General features: G+C 32.9%; 1 protein-coding gene across 6 annotated transcripts; it reads left to right on the top strand.

Moving 5' to 3' along the window:
* The first annotated feature begins 5,890 nt into the window (after positions 1–5,890).
* LOC142640803 (vacuolar cation/proton exchanger 5-like) lies at positions 5,891–16,866 on the top strand. Of its 6 annotated transcripts, none has more exons than XM_075815073.1 (14): positions 5,891–6,219; positions 6,483–6,517; positions 7,007–7,158; positions 7,429–7,683; positions 7,761–7,828; positions 7,913–7,941; positions 10,262–10,455; positions 10,545–10,757; positions 12,328–12,462; positions 14,297–14,413; positions 14,498–14,551; positions 15,490–15,606; positions 16,280–16,376; positions 16,476–16,866. In XM_075815073.1, the coding sequence occupies exons 3-14, from the start codon at positions 7,114–7,116 to the stop codon at positions 16,496–16,498; spliced, it is 1,347 nt and encodes a 448-aa protein (XP_075671188.1). In that variant the 5' UTR covers positions 5,891–6,219; positions 6,483–6,517; positions 7,007–7,113; the 3' UTR covers positions 16,499–16,866. The 6 variants fall into 6 exon arrangements, with proteins under 6 accessions (XP_075671188.1, XP_075671184.1, XP_075671183.1 ...); XM_075815069.1 differs by having other exon boundaries at positions 6,483–6,522; XM_075815068.1 differs by having other exon boundaries at positions 6,114–6,332; positions 6,483–6,522.
* Positions 16,867–17,105: the final 239 nt, after the last annotated feature.

Below are 17,105 nucleotides of genomic sequence, written 5' to 3'. Positions count from 1 at the left end.
ATGTGTGGGCTACCCATCCATTGTGGGTGGGGGTGCCCCTTAACCCAAGGGCAAGGGGCATGTTGAATATTAGACTCCATATTGGACAAATCAACATATAAACCACATCCCATCTAGGCAATCTCGGCATACATCTAACCATTTTAATGCCCCAACTTGGTTACAAGCTTACGTTACTAAGCTTGGCTTTTCACAACTTATTTTAAATGTGTTGAACAATGAAGATATATGAGTGTTACATTATTATTATTATAAGTCTGAATTTGATAAGGATGGGGTGTAAAACATGAGTTTTACATCATCTAATAAAAAATTGTCATATCAATTTTTTACGTAAAACTTAATATATCATATCACACATAATAATATTTCAATAAATTCATAGTTAAGTTAGATTTTCAAATGAGTATTAGAATTGATTGAGTATGATTGTGCCTATCATTTAATATGTAATATGATGATATGACATGTTGGGATTGGAAGGGTAAAACTTGGATTTTACACCACATCTTTATTGAATTTAATCTCTATTATTATTTTGATTTTTGGGTTAACTAAATTTATTGTAATTTTTATTGACATCATGTTTCTGAAATTTTACCGTTGCAAGAGTTTAAAACATTGTTTATGTTTTTAGTTTAGAAAGCAACTTATTAAGGTATAACTAAATTTTATAATGAAAACTAAAATAGTGTTAAAGTGTTGTAATGTTTGAGATAGTGTCCAAAATGTTTGGCAAGCAGACTTAAAAGAATTCTTTCTTGTATTATCTCAGACAACCAAAATAAGCGCAAAAAATTGGCAGTAGTCATTGCATTACATTGAAAATAAGCGCTAAGGAAAAATACATCAAAATTGGCAGTAGTCAAGCTCATGCTCAAGGCTATGAGTGGTGGAATGGTCTTATTTGAAGCTTGTAATGCTAAAAAATGAGGTTTGAGCAAAAGTGGATGGATATTGTCATGACATGCTTTGCTTCTTCAATGGCTCTCAAACAAGATTGATCCAATCATAAAGAGGATTTTGGTAAGGAGATCTTTTGCCTCCTTACCTTTTTTGCTTATGTGTGCTAAAGGTCTCTTTGCATAGCTACCTTAGAGGAGGTTTATGTTCTCACTTCTCACAAACACTCTCACTACATATGAAAAAAGCGTTGGGGGCAAAAACCAAATTGTGAAGAGACCATCATGTTTTTTTAGCATGAATGCCTCTTGATATACAGAGAGACATAAGGCGTGTTATGGGAGCATTAGACTTAAGATAGTTAGACCCTTCAGAGAAAATATTTCAGGTTGCCTTGCCTCCAATGATTGGGAGGAGCAAAAATAAAGCTTTTGATGAAATTAAGTTTAGGATTTTGGAAAAATGATAAATGGTTGGAAGGAGAGATTACTATCTCAAGCGGGATGAGAAATTTTTATAAAAGTTGTGGCACAAGCTATACCAACATGTGTATTGAGCTATTTTCGTTTTCCAAATGGGTTATGTTCAGAGTTTAATGGCATAACGGATAAATTTTTGTGGAAGCAAAGGAAATAAGAACAGAATTCAATAAATGAGCTGGAATTTTCTAATAGAATTATTCTAGAACCATAATCTATTTCATACACATTTTCACAATTATTTGTTAGTTTTGCATGAACCCACATCTTTTTCTCAACTACTTATAATCAGATACATCAAATAATTGTGAAAATGAGCGTGATATAAGTTTTAATCCTATAATTTTTCTGAAATAATATGTGTTTAACCAGATGTGAGGGTAGCCAAGCAAGGGTAAAGACTTATGAAAAACCCAAACTCCATTTTTTTGTGTTTTTAAATCCAAATATTTTTCAAATTGGTCAGTCTTGGAGGCTAGGGTCCTACCATACTCCTCATATGCCCCTAGCATAGCATTGCCCAAAGCTAGGGACATTATTAGGAATGGGTCACGACTCACTCAAGATGGCGAATTGGTAAAGGGGATAAGGTGTGGATTTGTCAAGACATGGACCATCTCCAGCAACATACAGACAGGCTTTATAAATGTCCCCACCTCAGTTTCTCTATGAAGATTACTTGTGTAAGTGATAGAGCTTATAGACCAATGAAACCAAGTTTGCAATTTTGATATTGTAAGCGAGACCAGGTCTTCCCACCATTTGAAACCATGACCTGAAGATAGTTTAGTGTGGACTGGCTCGACTAATGGTGCTTTTGGCTTTGATCTCTTTTAGCGTTACAAATAAAGATCAAAATCTTCACATTGGAGGCTTGTCAAGTTATTCTATTCTACCCACTAGTTTTTTTGTTGGAATGCTCAAGTGCTATATGTTCATATATATCTCTTTGTTGATTTGATTTGAGATATATCTCAAATCAAATCAACAAAGAGATATTGCACTGAGGTTGGCTTCATTGCGGATGACATAAATGACAGTTGCTCAGATTATTACATAGATTCTATTTTCAATTACTACTAAGAGTTGTTATTTTTTTTTAATTAATTAATTAATCAAAAAACTAATCTATCGTTTTCCATTAAAACTAAAGTTTAACAAACCTGATTTTTTTAGATGAGATTAACTCATTTAAACATACTTTTACATTGTTTGAATATTGAATAGATTAACAAATTAAAAGTATTTTTTGTTTCCTTTATTTTTATTATTTTGGGTAAAATAAATTTTTTGTTTTTGAAATTTAATCCATTTTGGTTTCGCCTTTTTAAGAAGTGACAAACAATTTGGGTATGTTTGGTATGCTGTAATAGTTCCTGTAATGGAATAGTTATTTATGTGCAATAGCAATTCGGTCATTTGGTTGCATCTTTATCACATGGATAGTTATTACATAGGAATAATTATTCTTTAAATTGAAAAATAGTTATTCCTTTTTAAAATTAATGTAATAGTTATTCCTTAGTGCATATAATAAGTTTTAAAATTAATATATTTCAAAAATATAAATTTTCCTTATACTTCATCTTTTATTAGTTTTCCATATGTAACAACCAAATTTATAGATAGTAATAGTTATTTCATTACAATGTCTTCTATTTTTAGTAATAAAAATTACTATTCCTGATATAATCTACAATCAGTATACCAAACATGCCCTTATAGTCTCTGAAAATTTAAAATTCCTACCAACCAAGTACTACCATCTGTTAAATAACTTTCTTAAAGTTAAAAGGTGATTTAACATAAAATTAAATGAAAAATAGTGAAAGTGATTTTTTTTAATATTAAAAAAAAAAACCAAATTGTACCTTCTAAAATTTTGGAGCAACAATTGACCTTAAATCAAATTCTAGAAGCCAAAAATATATTTGGACATTTAATTCTTTCTATACAAAGGCTAATGAAGGCTTAGAAAGTTTTTTTTTTTTCAATTTATTTATTTTGGCTATATGTAATTATGTATCTTAACTTATCCATAATTGATAATAAAGCAGAATGGAAAGGTCCATCATAGCCTTCATATTGACCAAAATTTCTGATACGTCATAAACAAAAATTTGAATTGAATTGGAGTGGGGTTCAAAAAGTTAAATAAAAACTTTGACTAGAAGTTACGCCATGCATGAATCTCGGCAAGGGAAGTTTCCATCTTGGTCCGGACCAAAGAAAGAAACCCCTAATTTCCAATTTGTAACTATTAACGTGACCATTAATTCAGTGTGGATTCAAGATTGCCGAAATGTCTTCAATCAAAAAAGAAAAAAGATTGCCATCATGTCTTCTTCCCATTGTAAAAGAAATTATAATAATAGTTTGAATAAAAATTCTACCACTTTCAACTTAAAAAATTTAAAGTAGTATGAACCTTTCGAAAAGGCGACTTCTAAAGGTTCATTCTAAAAATATGTTTTTTCTTTTCTTAACATGTTTTGAAAATATGTTTTTCTCTTCGCAATTTCGTTATATATGATATTTTGTTTGATAGAAAATGATATGCAAATGTTGGAACTAGTGCAAACTGGACCTGTTAGGATGTGGATAAGTGATTAAATTATAACACGTGTTGTTATTTTAATGAGTATAGCGAACATGAGTATTAGACCCAAGCTGATTCTTGTAAAATAATATTAATTGGTTATTAAGATTTGAATGAACTTCCATTTTTAGTTTTTGGAATTTTAATAGTTGATTTGTTTTTAGTCTTCCTTAAAAAAAAAGTTATGAATTTAATAAGTTAGTCCTTCCGTAATCTCACCGCGGTATTATTTGGCCAAAATGAATCGTGATTGTCAAAGTTGAAGATTTTAAAAGGCCTTTTAGGTAGTTTACATTACAAAGTTAGGCTTTATATATGGACTTCAAACCTCTATGATAGATTGTTAGGTGGAGGTAGGGTGTCGGCGTGAGAGAAGCAACAAGTGTTAAAGTTTGAATTTTTATCTTATATGAATTTTAATAATAATTCATTAAATTTTATCACAAAATTCAGTTAATTTTCTTCGCATTTCTACTCTACTTTTATAAAAATGTAAAAACACACACAACGAATTTATGATATCAATTAAATAATCTAATATATTGGGAATATATTTTTCCAATTTTTTGTTTATACTTTTAACTTTTAAGCAAAGAAATACAGCAACAGTAGATATAATTTATTTTCTATTCCTATTATAATTTATATAGCATTGATCAAGGGTTATCGTTAATTAAAAAAAATTAAAATTTAATCAATTTACAATATATTTATTTATTAAAGAATTTAATAGTCTATGATAATTTTATTTCGAAAAAAAAAAAAGAACAATTGAGTTTAGTATAATAAACACAAATGTTTAAGAAACAATAATAAATATTTTACATAATACAAACCACGTATTTAGTTGTATAATAATATAACGAAAATTTTCGACATTTTTTTTTAATGATTTTCTCTTGTCTTTCTATATTAGCTTTTGAAAAGTTCTAATTTTTCTACGTCAACATTTTAATTTTCAGAATTATATACAAATTATTTCATTTGATTTTTGATATATTAATTAAATAATAGTATATGAATATTTTTCACCAAACATTTTCATGCAAAATAATTTACTATGATTTTTATGTAGATATTAATTATATAAACTTTATAAAATTTAATCTCCATTGTAAAAAAAAAAAACATTTCTTGAGAGAAATATCTTTTTTGAGAAACAAACCAAATCACTCATAAAACTAATTCGATAAAAGAGAACACAATTAAATTACATAATATTTTTTATATAAGAATCTATAATCTTATTCTTGTCATAATGGGATTTACCACAAAGGGTTGTGTGAACAGAGTGCACGTTAACAACAACTTTTTTATAGGTTTTTGTCTACATTTTGTAGTTTTTTGTCATTTTAAACAATTTCTTAGCAGTTTTCTTTTTATCTTTTTTGATAACCCTTTTAATAATTTTTTGTCATTTTTATTAAGTGAAACCCATATAGAAAAATCTTAACATGTACTACATGATACTTGTTAACATTTCTCTACCATAAAAAAAATATATATATATATATATATCCGTCGTTATATTTCGGAATCACCTAGTAATTTTCGGAAATATCAACTAAGGACTATTTTTATCTCTTTTTTGTATCTTTGATTGAATGACTAGTTTTATTTGTTTGACCACTTTCATGTAACACAAAACACAGTAAAAACGAGTCCATAGAACCTTAAATTTGGCCCGTGGTTTGTGGCAAAGATCTATGAGTGTTTGACCTGCACTATCAATGGTACAGATCATTTGGGTCTTATAAATATAAATCCCTCAAACCGTACTTTCTACTTATACCACAAATACAAAGACCAAAACCTGTCACCGTACTGCACAAAAACTCATTACTTATTTTGGAAAGTACATCTATTTTCATGTAACAGTTAACACACTTGTGTTTTTTTGGGGTAACTATTACTATTCATTCACACAAAGACTTTAATACGACCACCTTATCTTATCACATGTAAAACACATACACACACTGACACTTCAAACGCACTTCTTTCATTTTAATATATTAAAAAAAAAATTTTGAAAAAGAAAAATAGAGGCTAGGAAGTTTCTTGGAAAGTGCAGTGTGACAAGAGACGGCAAACACACAGTGGTCTTTAAACGGCAAAAACGGTGTACTTTCAGTTCGTGCATTCACGATGTAAAAGTACACCGTTTTTGAAAACTTATGCACAAATAGACAAAGAGAGAAAGAGAGAGGAGACAGAGAGAACAAGTTCTGGATCAAGGTGCTTGCTAGAGCCTAAAGATTTGCTTTTGATTATTCTGGCTCTTATAAATTGGAAATTAGGCTAATAGAAGTGGTAAAAGACTTCTATTTGTTGTAAAAACTCTTCTTTGTGTATGTGTTCAGTTCAGCCTGTTGTTTTTCTCATCCTATTTTGTTTTTTTTTTCTCTGTCTTTGTATAATTTTATCTGGGGTTTAATTTTATCTGGGGTGTGGAAAAAGATTAAATTTTTGAAATTTGTTGTTGATTTCTTGATCTGCAGGTGATTCGGAATTTCAGATCAGAGGACCCTAATTGGCAAGGTTCTTTTTTTTTTTTTTTACATTTATTTTTAAATTAAATTTAGATGCAAGAGATTATGGGGTTAGTTTCTAGTTGGGTTTGTTGGTGTGTTTTAGTTTGAACGTGATTTTAAAGATTTTGGTTATTAGGGATTTCTGTGTTGACATGAAGGATTGTGGAAGTTATGGTTTCTTATTATTTTAAAATATATACATATATGTTGTATGATTTTGGAAATGGTACGTAGACCCCACTTGCCAAAAAAAAAAAAAAACAATTTCAGGAGCGAAATGTTAGAACTTAGATACCTAAGCAAGTTTAGTTTGGTGCAGATAGATGTAATTCATAGAAAATGATTCTATAGATTAAGAGATATAGGATACATCTCAATATAAAGGTTTTTTTTTTCCCTTTCTTGATAAATAACTTGCTAATGTAATGGATTCTCAAAAAAAAAAAAAAAAAAAAAACTTGCTAATGTAATGGTTGTTTTTATGGTATCAGCTGCACCAAAGATTCTAGGACCTTGTTGCCTTGATGTTGAGGAAACTACATCTAGGCGATGCTTTCCCATGAATGTGGAAGAATTGTTGTGTTTTTAGTAGGAACAGATGGATTATAAGTCACAACCTGTCAGCGGCCAATCTCAGCTTGAAGTAAGTTTCAAACTTTGTTTCCATTTCTCTTTTTTGAGTGGTTCTTGATTCTCCCACTGTCCTTAATGCTATAACAACATTCTCAATTGACATTGCATGCATTCAGCTATGGTCATAGAAAAATTAAAGCATTAGTTTCTGGGCCAATTTGTGTATGGTAAGAAAATAATTTCATTTCGGGCATACAAAGCAACTTCTTGTACTGAGGTTTATGAATAAGGGATTTTTTTTTTTAATAAATTTTGTAATATATGTTTTTGGGATTAACAGATGGGGGCACTAAATGGAGAATCAGTGCATGAATCAGATGATCAGAGTCTTTGTAGCCCGGAAAAAGAAACTAACAAGCGTTCTATTCCCAAAATTGAAAGAGGATCAAGTTCTGGAAATTCACAAGCTAGCATTAATGTAATGTTGAGGAATGTGTATAAGAGCATAAAGATTGTAGTTTTCTCAAATAAACTCAACTTGCTGATCCCTTTTGGGCCAATAGCAATTCTTGTTAAGAAACTAAATGGTGGTCATGTGAGTTGTCCCTGCCTTGAATTGTTTGTATCATTTTTTAAATTTGTTTTTGTTCATTTTGTTGAGGTGGATTGCAGGCTTGGGTCTTCTTTCTAAGCTTATTGGGTATAACACCTCTGGCTGAGCGTTTAGGTTATGCTACAGAGTAAGGCTTTCAGTCTCTCTCCCTTTCTCTCCAAAGAATAAGAATTATTAAGTAGCTAATGTGTTGATTTTCACTCTGATTTAGGCAGCTGGCTTTTTTCACCGGACCTACAGGTAAAGTTTTTGTTGTATGTCAATTTAGTAGCTTTCTTAGTTATTCTTTTTCTTCAGTCCTGTTTTAGTATATAAGCTCAGAAATTCCAAAATTTCTTTTTTTATTTTATTTTTTTTTATTGGATGTTGGTATGCTTTTATAGTCTTTCTTGCAAGTACCATATATTTGTTTGTTCATTTATTTTCCCTCTGCCTTCCTGCTGATCTCATTGAGGTAATTAGACTTACAAAAAAAAAATCTTCTTGGCTAGTATGAGTATTAGTTTGATTCAAAATGCATTCTTGATCAGGAGAAGAACTTGATTTCTTCTTTGTCACCAACAATCTTGTTAAAATGCTATTGGGAACATATCTGTGAAGGGAACCTTTCTCTTTTGGGTTGTCTTTTTACATTTTTAGTTGCCCTTTTAATAAGCATATTCATGGTCATGTGAACGATTGAAGGGGGTAGAAATTGTATTAGGCAAGGTTCACCAGTCATACTTCATTGTCATATATTTTGTTGCTGCCTTATAAACTACATTGGTGTAATACTCCCACATTGTTGTCCATGCATGTTCCTAAAACATTTGGATTTAGTATTATTAGAGATTCTATGGTCCAAGAGGCTCAAACTCATAGTAGGCCCAATTACCCACGTACTTGTAGAGCAAGCTAAATAACCCTAGAGTTGGCTACTAGATAAACCCTATATTGGGTTCATGTATATTTCAATATAGAGAAGATGTAGCCGCCAATGGCTTTCCGCCACGGAAATAGGTTGTCAAGTTGAACCACGGTAATTCTTGCATCGTGGGCATCACCATCTACCTTTGCCATGCCATGAACCCAAAGTTTGAAGCTCCTCCATTGCTTGGTCGGCCTCCTGGATCTGGTCTTCTGTGTGAACTTCAGTTCACTATTGAAACTTGTACCAGCCAGCTTGTGCCATTGTCCTTTGGACCAAGTAAGCCTCATCATCACTAGAACTCCACTGAAATCACCCATAGCCGCCGTTAACCAATGAGTAAAACAGATCTCCTCACCCATCACATCCTTGTTTGTCACCTTTTGTGCTGTGCAGTGCCCTTGAGTCACATGGCGATACTAGGCTTACTCTACCACCATTTTTAATGGCTCGAGGGAAGCGCTAGCTGTATCTGTGCTTGCACCGCAAAAGGACTAGTCAAAGTTATAATTGGAACTCCTTACAATCACTTATAAACCCAAGATCTATCTAGCACACGCCAAATGTGGGACTCAACACAAGCTTGCACAACATACTCAAATAATATCCAATCAATCTAGGGCATCACACATACCATGATGGACCTAGACTCGCAACGTCCAACTTCATAAGTGGGCTTTTGAGCTTGTAAGCTCAGTCAACAACCATTCCAAAGTATGTGAGCCAAATAACCTAGTCCGAAGCTCAAATATTGCTAGTTATTAACACATACACACCACATGCCCTGACATCATTGAAGCCCAAATATTGCCAGTTATTAAAACAAACACGCCACATACCCTGACATCATTTAGGCCCATTCACCACTTATCATCAGGATAGGAGACCACATGTGCTTTCACATGCTGACAACTCCTTGAATTGCGCCATGTATGTTGGATACACAAACTTGTGTATGACAACTACATCAACACAAGCAGTGACATACTCCCATGCAATCTTGCCACATCATCTTGTCTCATGCAAGCATAACACGCTTGCATGTACATCACACATCACATGTGCCAAAATTTCAGATCATCCTGTGACTATGATCACTATTGAGCCTCTTAAGGGCACATATCGAACAACCGCTGGTGATGTGGTCCATGCTCCACAACTAAAGTCATTCTAGCTGTTGATATGCCAACGCTGTTTTCAGCCACTAGTCATGCTTCCATCAGTCGTCGCATTTTCTGGCAATTTGTGTTAGCCATGATCACTGACTGTTGTAGTCTACTGCCTTTGATATTTGTCTGGTGCATTCTAACATCGTCGCATTTTATATTCAAGATGTTACATTCCAAATTCAAACTTCCTCTTTGAGTTTTAAGGGTAGTGTTAGAGAGATACAAACCCTACATTGGGTCCCCATTGTAACATGTACTCAATATAGAAAAGATGTAGTTGCCATGTGCTGTCCAATGTAGACAGTCTGTTAGACCTAACCACATTAATTCTTGCTTTTGCCCTTTATTTTTTCTCCTCTTTTTGTCACTCAATTTCCTACAACAATTCTAACAAGTGTCATGTGCAATGTCTATTTTCATCTTTAGGTTAGTAATTAGTATTCTAGCTGCATTTTTTTTTAATGTAGTGAAATTGAACCTGCAGTTGGAGGCCTTTTGAATGCTACTTTTGGTAATGCAACGGAACTTATTATATCAATCTATGCACTGAAAAGCGGAATGGTGCGTGTTGTTCAATTGTCATTATTGGGCTCAATTCTATCAAACATGTTGCTGGTGCTTGGATGTGCATTCTTTTGTGGTGGGCTTGTTTGCCATAAGGAACAGCGGTTTACGAAGGTGGGTATTAGGAGCTTTTCTGGGGGGATTTATTTATTTATTTCTTATTTGTCTTGTATCTTTCATGCTAAAGCATAAGTGGTATGCAGGAAACTGCTGTTGTGAACTCTGGATTGCTGTTGATGGCAGTCATGGGCCTACTTTTTCCAGCTGTTCTTCATTATACACACACTGAAGTTCATTCTGGGCAGTCAGAGTTGGCTCTTTCAAGATTTAGCAGTTGCGTCATGCTTGTTGCATATGCTGCATACCTCTTTTTCCAGCTAAAGTCTCATAGGAATCTCTATGAAGCTCTTAATGAGGTTGGTTATGACTTTTTAAACATCCCCCCTCCCTCCAAAAAATCCAGATAAAATGTGTGTAAAATTTAGTACCATGTGTTCTTTATTGTATTTAAAAAAAAAAATTATTATATTTTTGGTAGAATTTATTGTTTTCTTACTACCAAACCAAATACACCAAACCAAGGGTGGAGCCAAAAAAGGGTTATTACCCTCTGAACTTCTTAACTAGTTTGATCCCCCCTGACCTAGCCAAAAAAAGTAAAAGCACACTCACCTTATAGAAACAGACCCTGACTGGAAGAAAAGAGGGAAAAAAATATCCATGCACCAAACCGTATCACTCTTTTACCCATTTCACTATTCCTAAGTAGCTCTTGTACTGGAAGAAGATCCATGTTGTGTTGTAACTTAAACAGTGAATGCTAGAAGATAAGTGCAGGCCTAGTACTGTGTAACTGTTATATTTCAGTTGAAATGAAATTCACGAGTTTCCTATAAATAAAAAAAATACAAAAAAGTAGCTCTTGTCCCACGTTTTGACCCACTTCACCATTCACAGCATTTTTCTGGTTTATGATTATCTTCTTCTTTTTTCTTTTTTTTCTTTTTTCAGGGTAATTCAATTAGTGGGTTCCATATTTAACACAATAATAAACCCTAGACTTTAGTTGTTAGAAGAATTGAGAAAGAAATGTTGAATATGGAACCCATTAAAGTAGGGTGCGGGTGCGGGTGCGGCAATTAAAAAATTATTAAAAATATTTTTATTTATATTTTTAATATATTGCTAAATATACTTTTTCACATTATATAAACATATATCAAATTTAAGAGCAATATCAAATAATAACTAGAATACAGAGAATGGGAGAGAGCCTAGCTGAAGAGTGAAGGCAGAGAGTGGGAGAGAGGCGCAAGAAAAATGAAGAGGGAGAGGGTTGGGTCTTGGTTTTTTTCCAAACGGTGCATTTGCACCTTTTTTTTTTTTTTTTTTTCTTCGGCCAAGTTAAACAGTGCGTTACGCACCTATTGTTGTTGTTGTTTTTTTTTGAATTTTGGCTGTATCGGCCGATTTCGCCGGTATCGGTGTTGCGCCTGATACGGACCGATTCGGGCCGAATCGGCCCGATTTCGCATGTGTCCCGATTTCGCATGCGTTGGCTTGAATCAACGCGTATCGCGCTGAAAAAAAATATTTTTTTTAATGTCTGACGCGGCACGGACGCACAGCCAGCGGCATCCCCTGCGCTTCCCCGTGTCGCGCCACGTCAGACGCGGGTGCGGCGGCCCAAACGCCGCACCCATGCTTCCCAGCATGTATACTACACTTTTTTTTTTTGAATAATTTGGTAATCGGGCGGGGGGGGGGAGGGACCTTAATCTAATGGACTAAGTAACTTGTTACCTTCTATATAGCTCAGATCACTTTTCAATGCTACATATATTTAACTTAGTGACCTATTGAGTCTTTACAAGGCACCTTCTTTGTATGGTGTATACTATATTTTCATTGTCATGTGGGAGCACTTCTTTTAGCTTGGATTGTTCAATTATTTAATTTATGGTGTGATATGTGGTATGAACATAGGATGGGAGTTCGATTGAAGAGGGCTCGAATGACGATGAAAGTGCTGAGATCTCAAAATGGGAATCAATAATTTGGCTTTTCATTATGACTACATGGATCTCAATCCTATCTGAATATTTAGTTCATGCAATAGAGGTAATACTTTCTTGTTAGTGTTCCTTTCTCCTTGAAAAATTATTATTTTAGTTCTTTGAAGGATAAATCTTGTTTTTTTTTTTTGGCTTAAATTTCTTTGAAGAATGTTACTAAAGGATATATATATAGTTTCCATTTACCCATTTTATTTTACATATATTAGCTGTTGCAATTCAATACTCTAAAGTCTAATAACATGATACTTTCTTTGGTCATGGTTATATGTTCATATCAAATGTTGTTTTGGTATATGGTCACTTTTCTATCATGTTTTTGGGCATTCACTGATCATAAGTGACATGGGGCAGATTTTCCAAATCTCTCTGTGCTTAGGGTGCGAAAGTTGGGGTTTTAGAAATATGGAATATTGCTTAGGCTTGTAATTTGTTTGTGAATGGGAAAAAGGATAGGATTGAATGGAATAGAAGGCTGCAATAGAGAACAAGCAGGTTGCAAGATTTCTTGGGCAGCAACAAATAATTGAACTTAAAAGACTTGTTTGATAGGTTACATTGTGAGTATTTGGTAGAGAAAGTATGTGGGTTTTACTATTTTAGGATTTTGACGTGTAAGTGGAATGTATCCATTTGGGTTGTGAAAAATGAAAAGCAAGAAGTTTATTGCTCTTCATGGGCTGTGTGAACAGCGACTTGAACAGTAATATCAGAGTGAGAATATTTTAGGTACACATCTTCAATAATGCATATCAGTCAGTTCCATTGATTGAGTTTGAATTGTTGAAATACAATGAAGCATTTTATATGGACTGATCAAGTTTGACTGTGACTCCTAGGAGATATGCAATCTAAAGGCTAAGAAAACCCAATAAAACTCTCATATTACTACCACAAACTCTTGAATAATCTTGACTGAATATGATTAAGAAAATAACTCCAGAAATAAAATTATGTGCAGCAATCATGTGAAATTCAGGATCTTTTTTGTGCATAAAAATGCCCATAATTCATAAACTAAAGAATATATCAAACACTGTTTAACCCAAATCAGTTGTAGAGTATACTGCCTGTATACTTGGTCCTCGTTTTTTCTCATTAATAAATTTTTTTTTACCTCTTTACTGATTAAAAAAAAAAAACCAAATTAGTCGTAATTGCAGACTAAAAAGGAAGGAGAGAGAGATCATTGTAGGCTCACATTTTTTCAACATTGCAAGTTAGTTGTAATTCCATTGATCATGTTTAAATTGTCTAAACACAATGAAGCATTTTTCTTAAACTGATCGACTCTTATTCAACCTAGTAGGACTGTGTCTTCTAGGATTGATTTGTAAGCTAATGGCTAAGAAAACCCAATAGAACAATCCTAATACTATTACGAACTCCAGAAGAATCTAGATCAAATGCAATTAAGAAAATAACCCTAAAAGTAAAACTATATGCAGGAATCTTGTGAAATTCCAGATATTTTTGTGTAAAAAATTGCCTTTAATTCATAAACTAATGAATATATTCACTTCAAAGAAAGCAACTTGACTCATATCCAATGACTGGCAATAAGTCTGGCAAAGGAGCAGGTGTGCATTAGTTTGAAAACTCATTTAAACCTTGGTGATTTGGGCAAAACCCTCACAAGTGTTTCACCAATCCCAGTACCATTTTTCTATCCTCCCCTCCCCCCTCCCCCCCTCTCCCTTTCCGTGCTTTTCATTTACTCTGCTGCCTCTTCTCTTTGATATTGGTGATTTTACTCACTTGACATGGTTGTTCAGATTACAATGTGTTGGGATTTCCCTAGTTTCTATGAGAAAGATTACCATTTTGCTATTGTAATTGAATGATTTATGAACATTCTGATTGGTTTGATCGTTTTGCAGGGAACATCTATTGCATGGAATTTGCCACTTACATTTATTAGTGTTATTTTGCTCCCTATTGTGGGGAATGCCGCAGAGCATGCAAGTGCTATTATGTTTGCCATGAAAGACAAGCTCGTAAGCTTTTGGACATTCATTTCTAACATTTTTATTTTTTTTAATTTTTTAGAATATAGTTTTAATAATCGAGTTTCTTCACAGGACATTTCATTAGGAGTGGCAATAGGATCATCAACGCAGATATCTATGTTTGGGGTAAGCATTAACCAGATGGGTTCCTTCTGAAACTATTTTATATTTGTACTTCCAAAATATAAGAGTTTGTTGACTTGAATGATATTTCATATTTTTACTTTTGAATCTGAATTGCATTTAAACCAATATTTTAAGCACTGAAACAGAAAATTGTTTCAATCTTCAATATATCCTCTAACCTTTACGTTCTTCATGAGTCACTAGATGTATTCTTTTTAAGGGATTGAGTAACTGACAAGTTCATAGGAACAAGAAAATGATAATTCTTGTTCTTCAGTTGCTTTGAAGTTCTGCTAAAATATCTCTTTCATCGCTAAAAGTATATTAGTAAATGGTGCACGATCTTCCCCTCCCTGGTCCTCTTTCCTCCAAGACAAAAGTGAATATAACAGAGGTCTCAATCTCTATCAAAACCAGCCATCTTCTAGAATTTGGGAATTTAGGCTTATTCAGCCTTTAGTTTTTCACCTCATTGGCTGTCCCAGCTAATGGATAAACTATTTAATTGGAAAAGAGAGCTGGTGATTATTATAATTACTATCATGAGTAATTTCTTCTATCTGAGCAGCTTTTGTTGCCACCTTTATTGGCTTGAAACTTGTACACTTTGGATGATATGCTCCTATTCAGACCTATTTACATGAATTTGATTTGTGTGATCTTTGTTGCCTGTGATGTGATGTGATGTTTATTGTGGCTCAAACAAGAAAGCCTTCAGACAAATTAAACAATATAAAATAAAATAAAATAAAATAAAAGAGATTAATTTAGAGAAAATAAGGAAAAGAACATCTTGTATGATTCATTTTGTCTTTGGAAGGGTCATTCATACAAGGTTGTTCTTTTTGTACTGATGATTATTCTGTTTAGTATAAATTTATTGAAGGTTTTCTTTTTTGGTGTCAATATCTGTTAAAATCATTATTCTATTGCTGCAGATTCCTTTTTCTGTGGTTGTCGGTTGGATGATGGGGCAACGTATGGACTTAGACTTTCAGCTTTTCGAGACAGCAACGCTTTTCATAACAGTCTTAGTCGTAGCCTTCATGCTGCAGGTTTGTAATTTGGTGACTAAGAAAAAAAAAACCTATAGTTTGGTCAAATGATTTTAAGAGAAGGAAGCGTTATAAATAATATTTGCCATGGTATGCTCTTGTATAAGCTGAATATCTTTATTATTAAAGAGAATACGACTCTTTGGTGTCCAATTTTCAAATGGTCGAAAATACCCTCCATTAATCACTCACAGTAAATTAAAAATACTTTGAATAATAGGGTCAATTAAGGAAAATAACATATGTCAAACACCTAATTTTTTAGGCCACATTTAAAATTTAGAACACAATACAAACTAAATGATAACTAGAAGTAGTAACCATAGTAACTTCCCACACTCCACTTTTTGCACTAACTACCATTTATAATTATCTATGCTTTTCTGATAAAAAATAAATGCACGTGCTTATAAGCTATAATGACTTTGTACTTTTGTGTTAAAGAAAAAAAAGCATTTGAACACAGGAAAGACTCCTGTGAAGAGGCTAGTAAGCATTTTAAATAAGTTCCAAATGCTTTCTGAGTTTTCTTTTTTGCTCAATTGTTTTTTAAATAAGTTTTGTGCCAATAATTTGTCTCTTAATCATTGTGGATTCCATTTTCATGATTGTTATTAATCTTTTTGTAATTTAGTACACAAATTCTTATGTGTTCCAAATGTTTTGTTTGCAGGAAGGAACTTCTAATTATTTTAAAGGTCTTATGCTCATTCTTTGCTATCTGATAGTTGCCGCAAGTTTTTTTGTACATGAAGATCCTTCTCAAGGAGGTCAGTTCTACATTAAAGCTTTAAGCTTTTCATGCTTAATTTTCATCATTTTATGAATACCTATATTAGAAACTATAACTGATGTATATGTTTCTGCAGATGACAACCAACCAAAAACATAGTCAAAGGAGCTATTGATTCAAGAGATCGATCACCAAAAGCTTTGGTTCATTCTAATGTATATATTTCAAATTTTCAACCGTTATATTTTTCCAACCTCCTGCTTGTGCTTGTCAGTGAATGACTTGACCGGTATCTTCATGTGCTCTCTTCCTCAGCTACTTCTTAAATGTCAAATGTTCATTTGGATCTGCAAGAGAGAAGTGTATTATAGAGAATTGAGATATTTTTTTGTTCTTTTAAAATAACTTGTACCTTTCCATTTTGACATTAAGGAGCATGCATCCAACAAAATTGATTGGTCATATTGTACACCTCATTTGAAGGTATAAAGTCATCATCATATGGATTTTGGAACATAAGGAAACCATCAGGACTGGTGCTAGATTTTTCGTTTTAGGTTATTATAAAATATTACCTTTAAAAAAAAATCATTGTAATGTTAGGGTCTTATTTATTTATTCATTTATTTTAATAAATCTTATCCAATCATGTCTGGCATATGTTGTAATGGCCCCACTTAAGATGCTTTTGTGTAGTAAGTTTTTACATGAATTACATTTGCAGCGTGGTAGCTGTTTGTAGCTAGGTGGATTAGTATGTGAATTG

This window comes from Castanea sativa, chromosome 6 (genome assembly GCF_040712315.1).
Source record: "Castanea sativa cultivar Marrone di Chiusa Pesio chromosome 6, ASM4071231v1".
Classification (NCBI taxonomy): Eukaryota; Viridiplantae; Streptophyta; class Magnoliopsida; order Fagales; family Fagaceae; genus Castanea; species Castanea sativa.
Note: the sequence above shows the minus strand (reverse complement) of the source record. Positions and strands in the feature narration are given on the sequence as shown.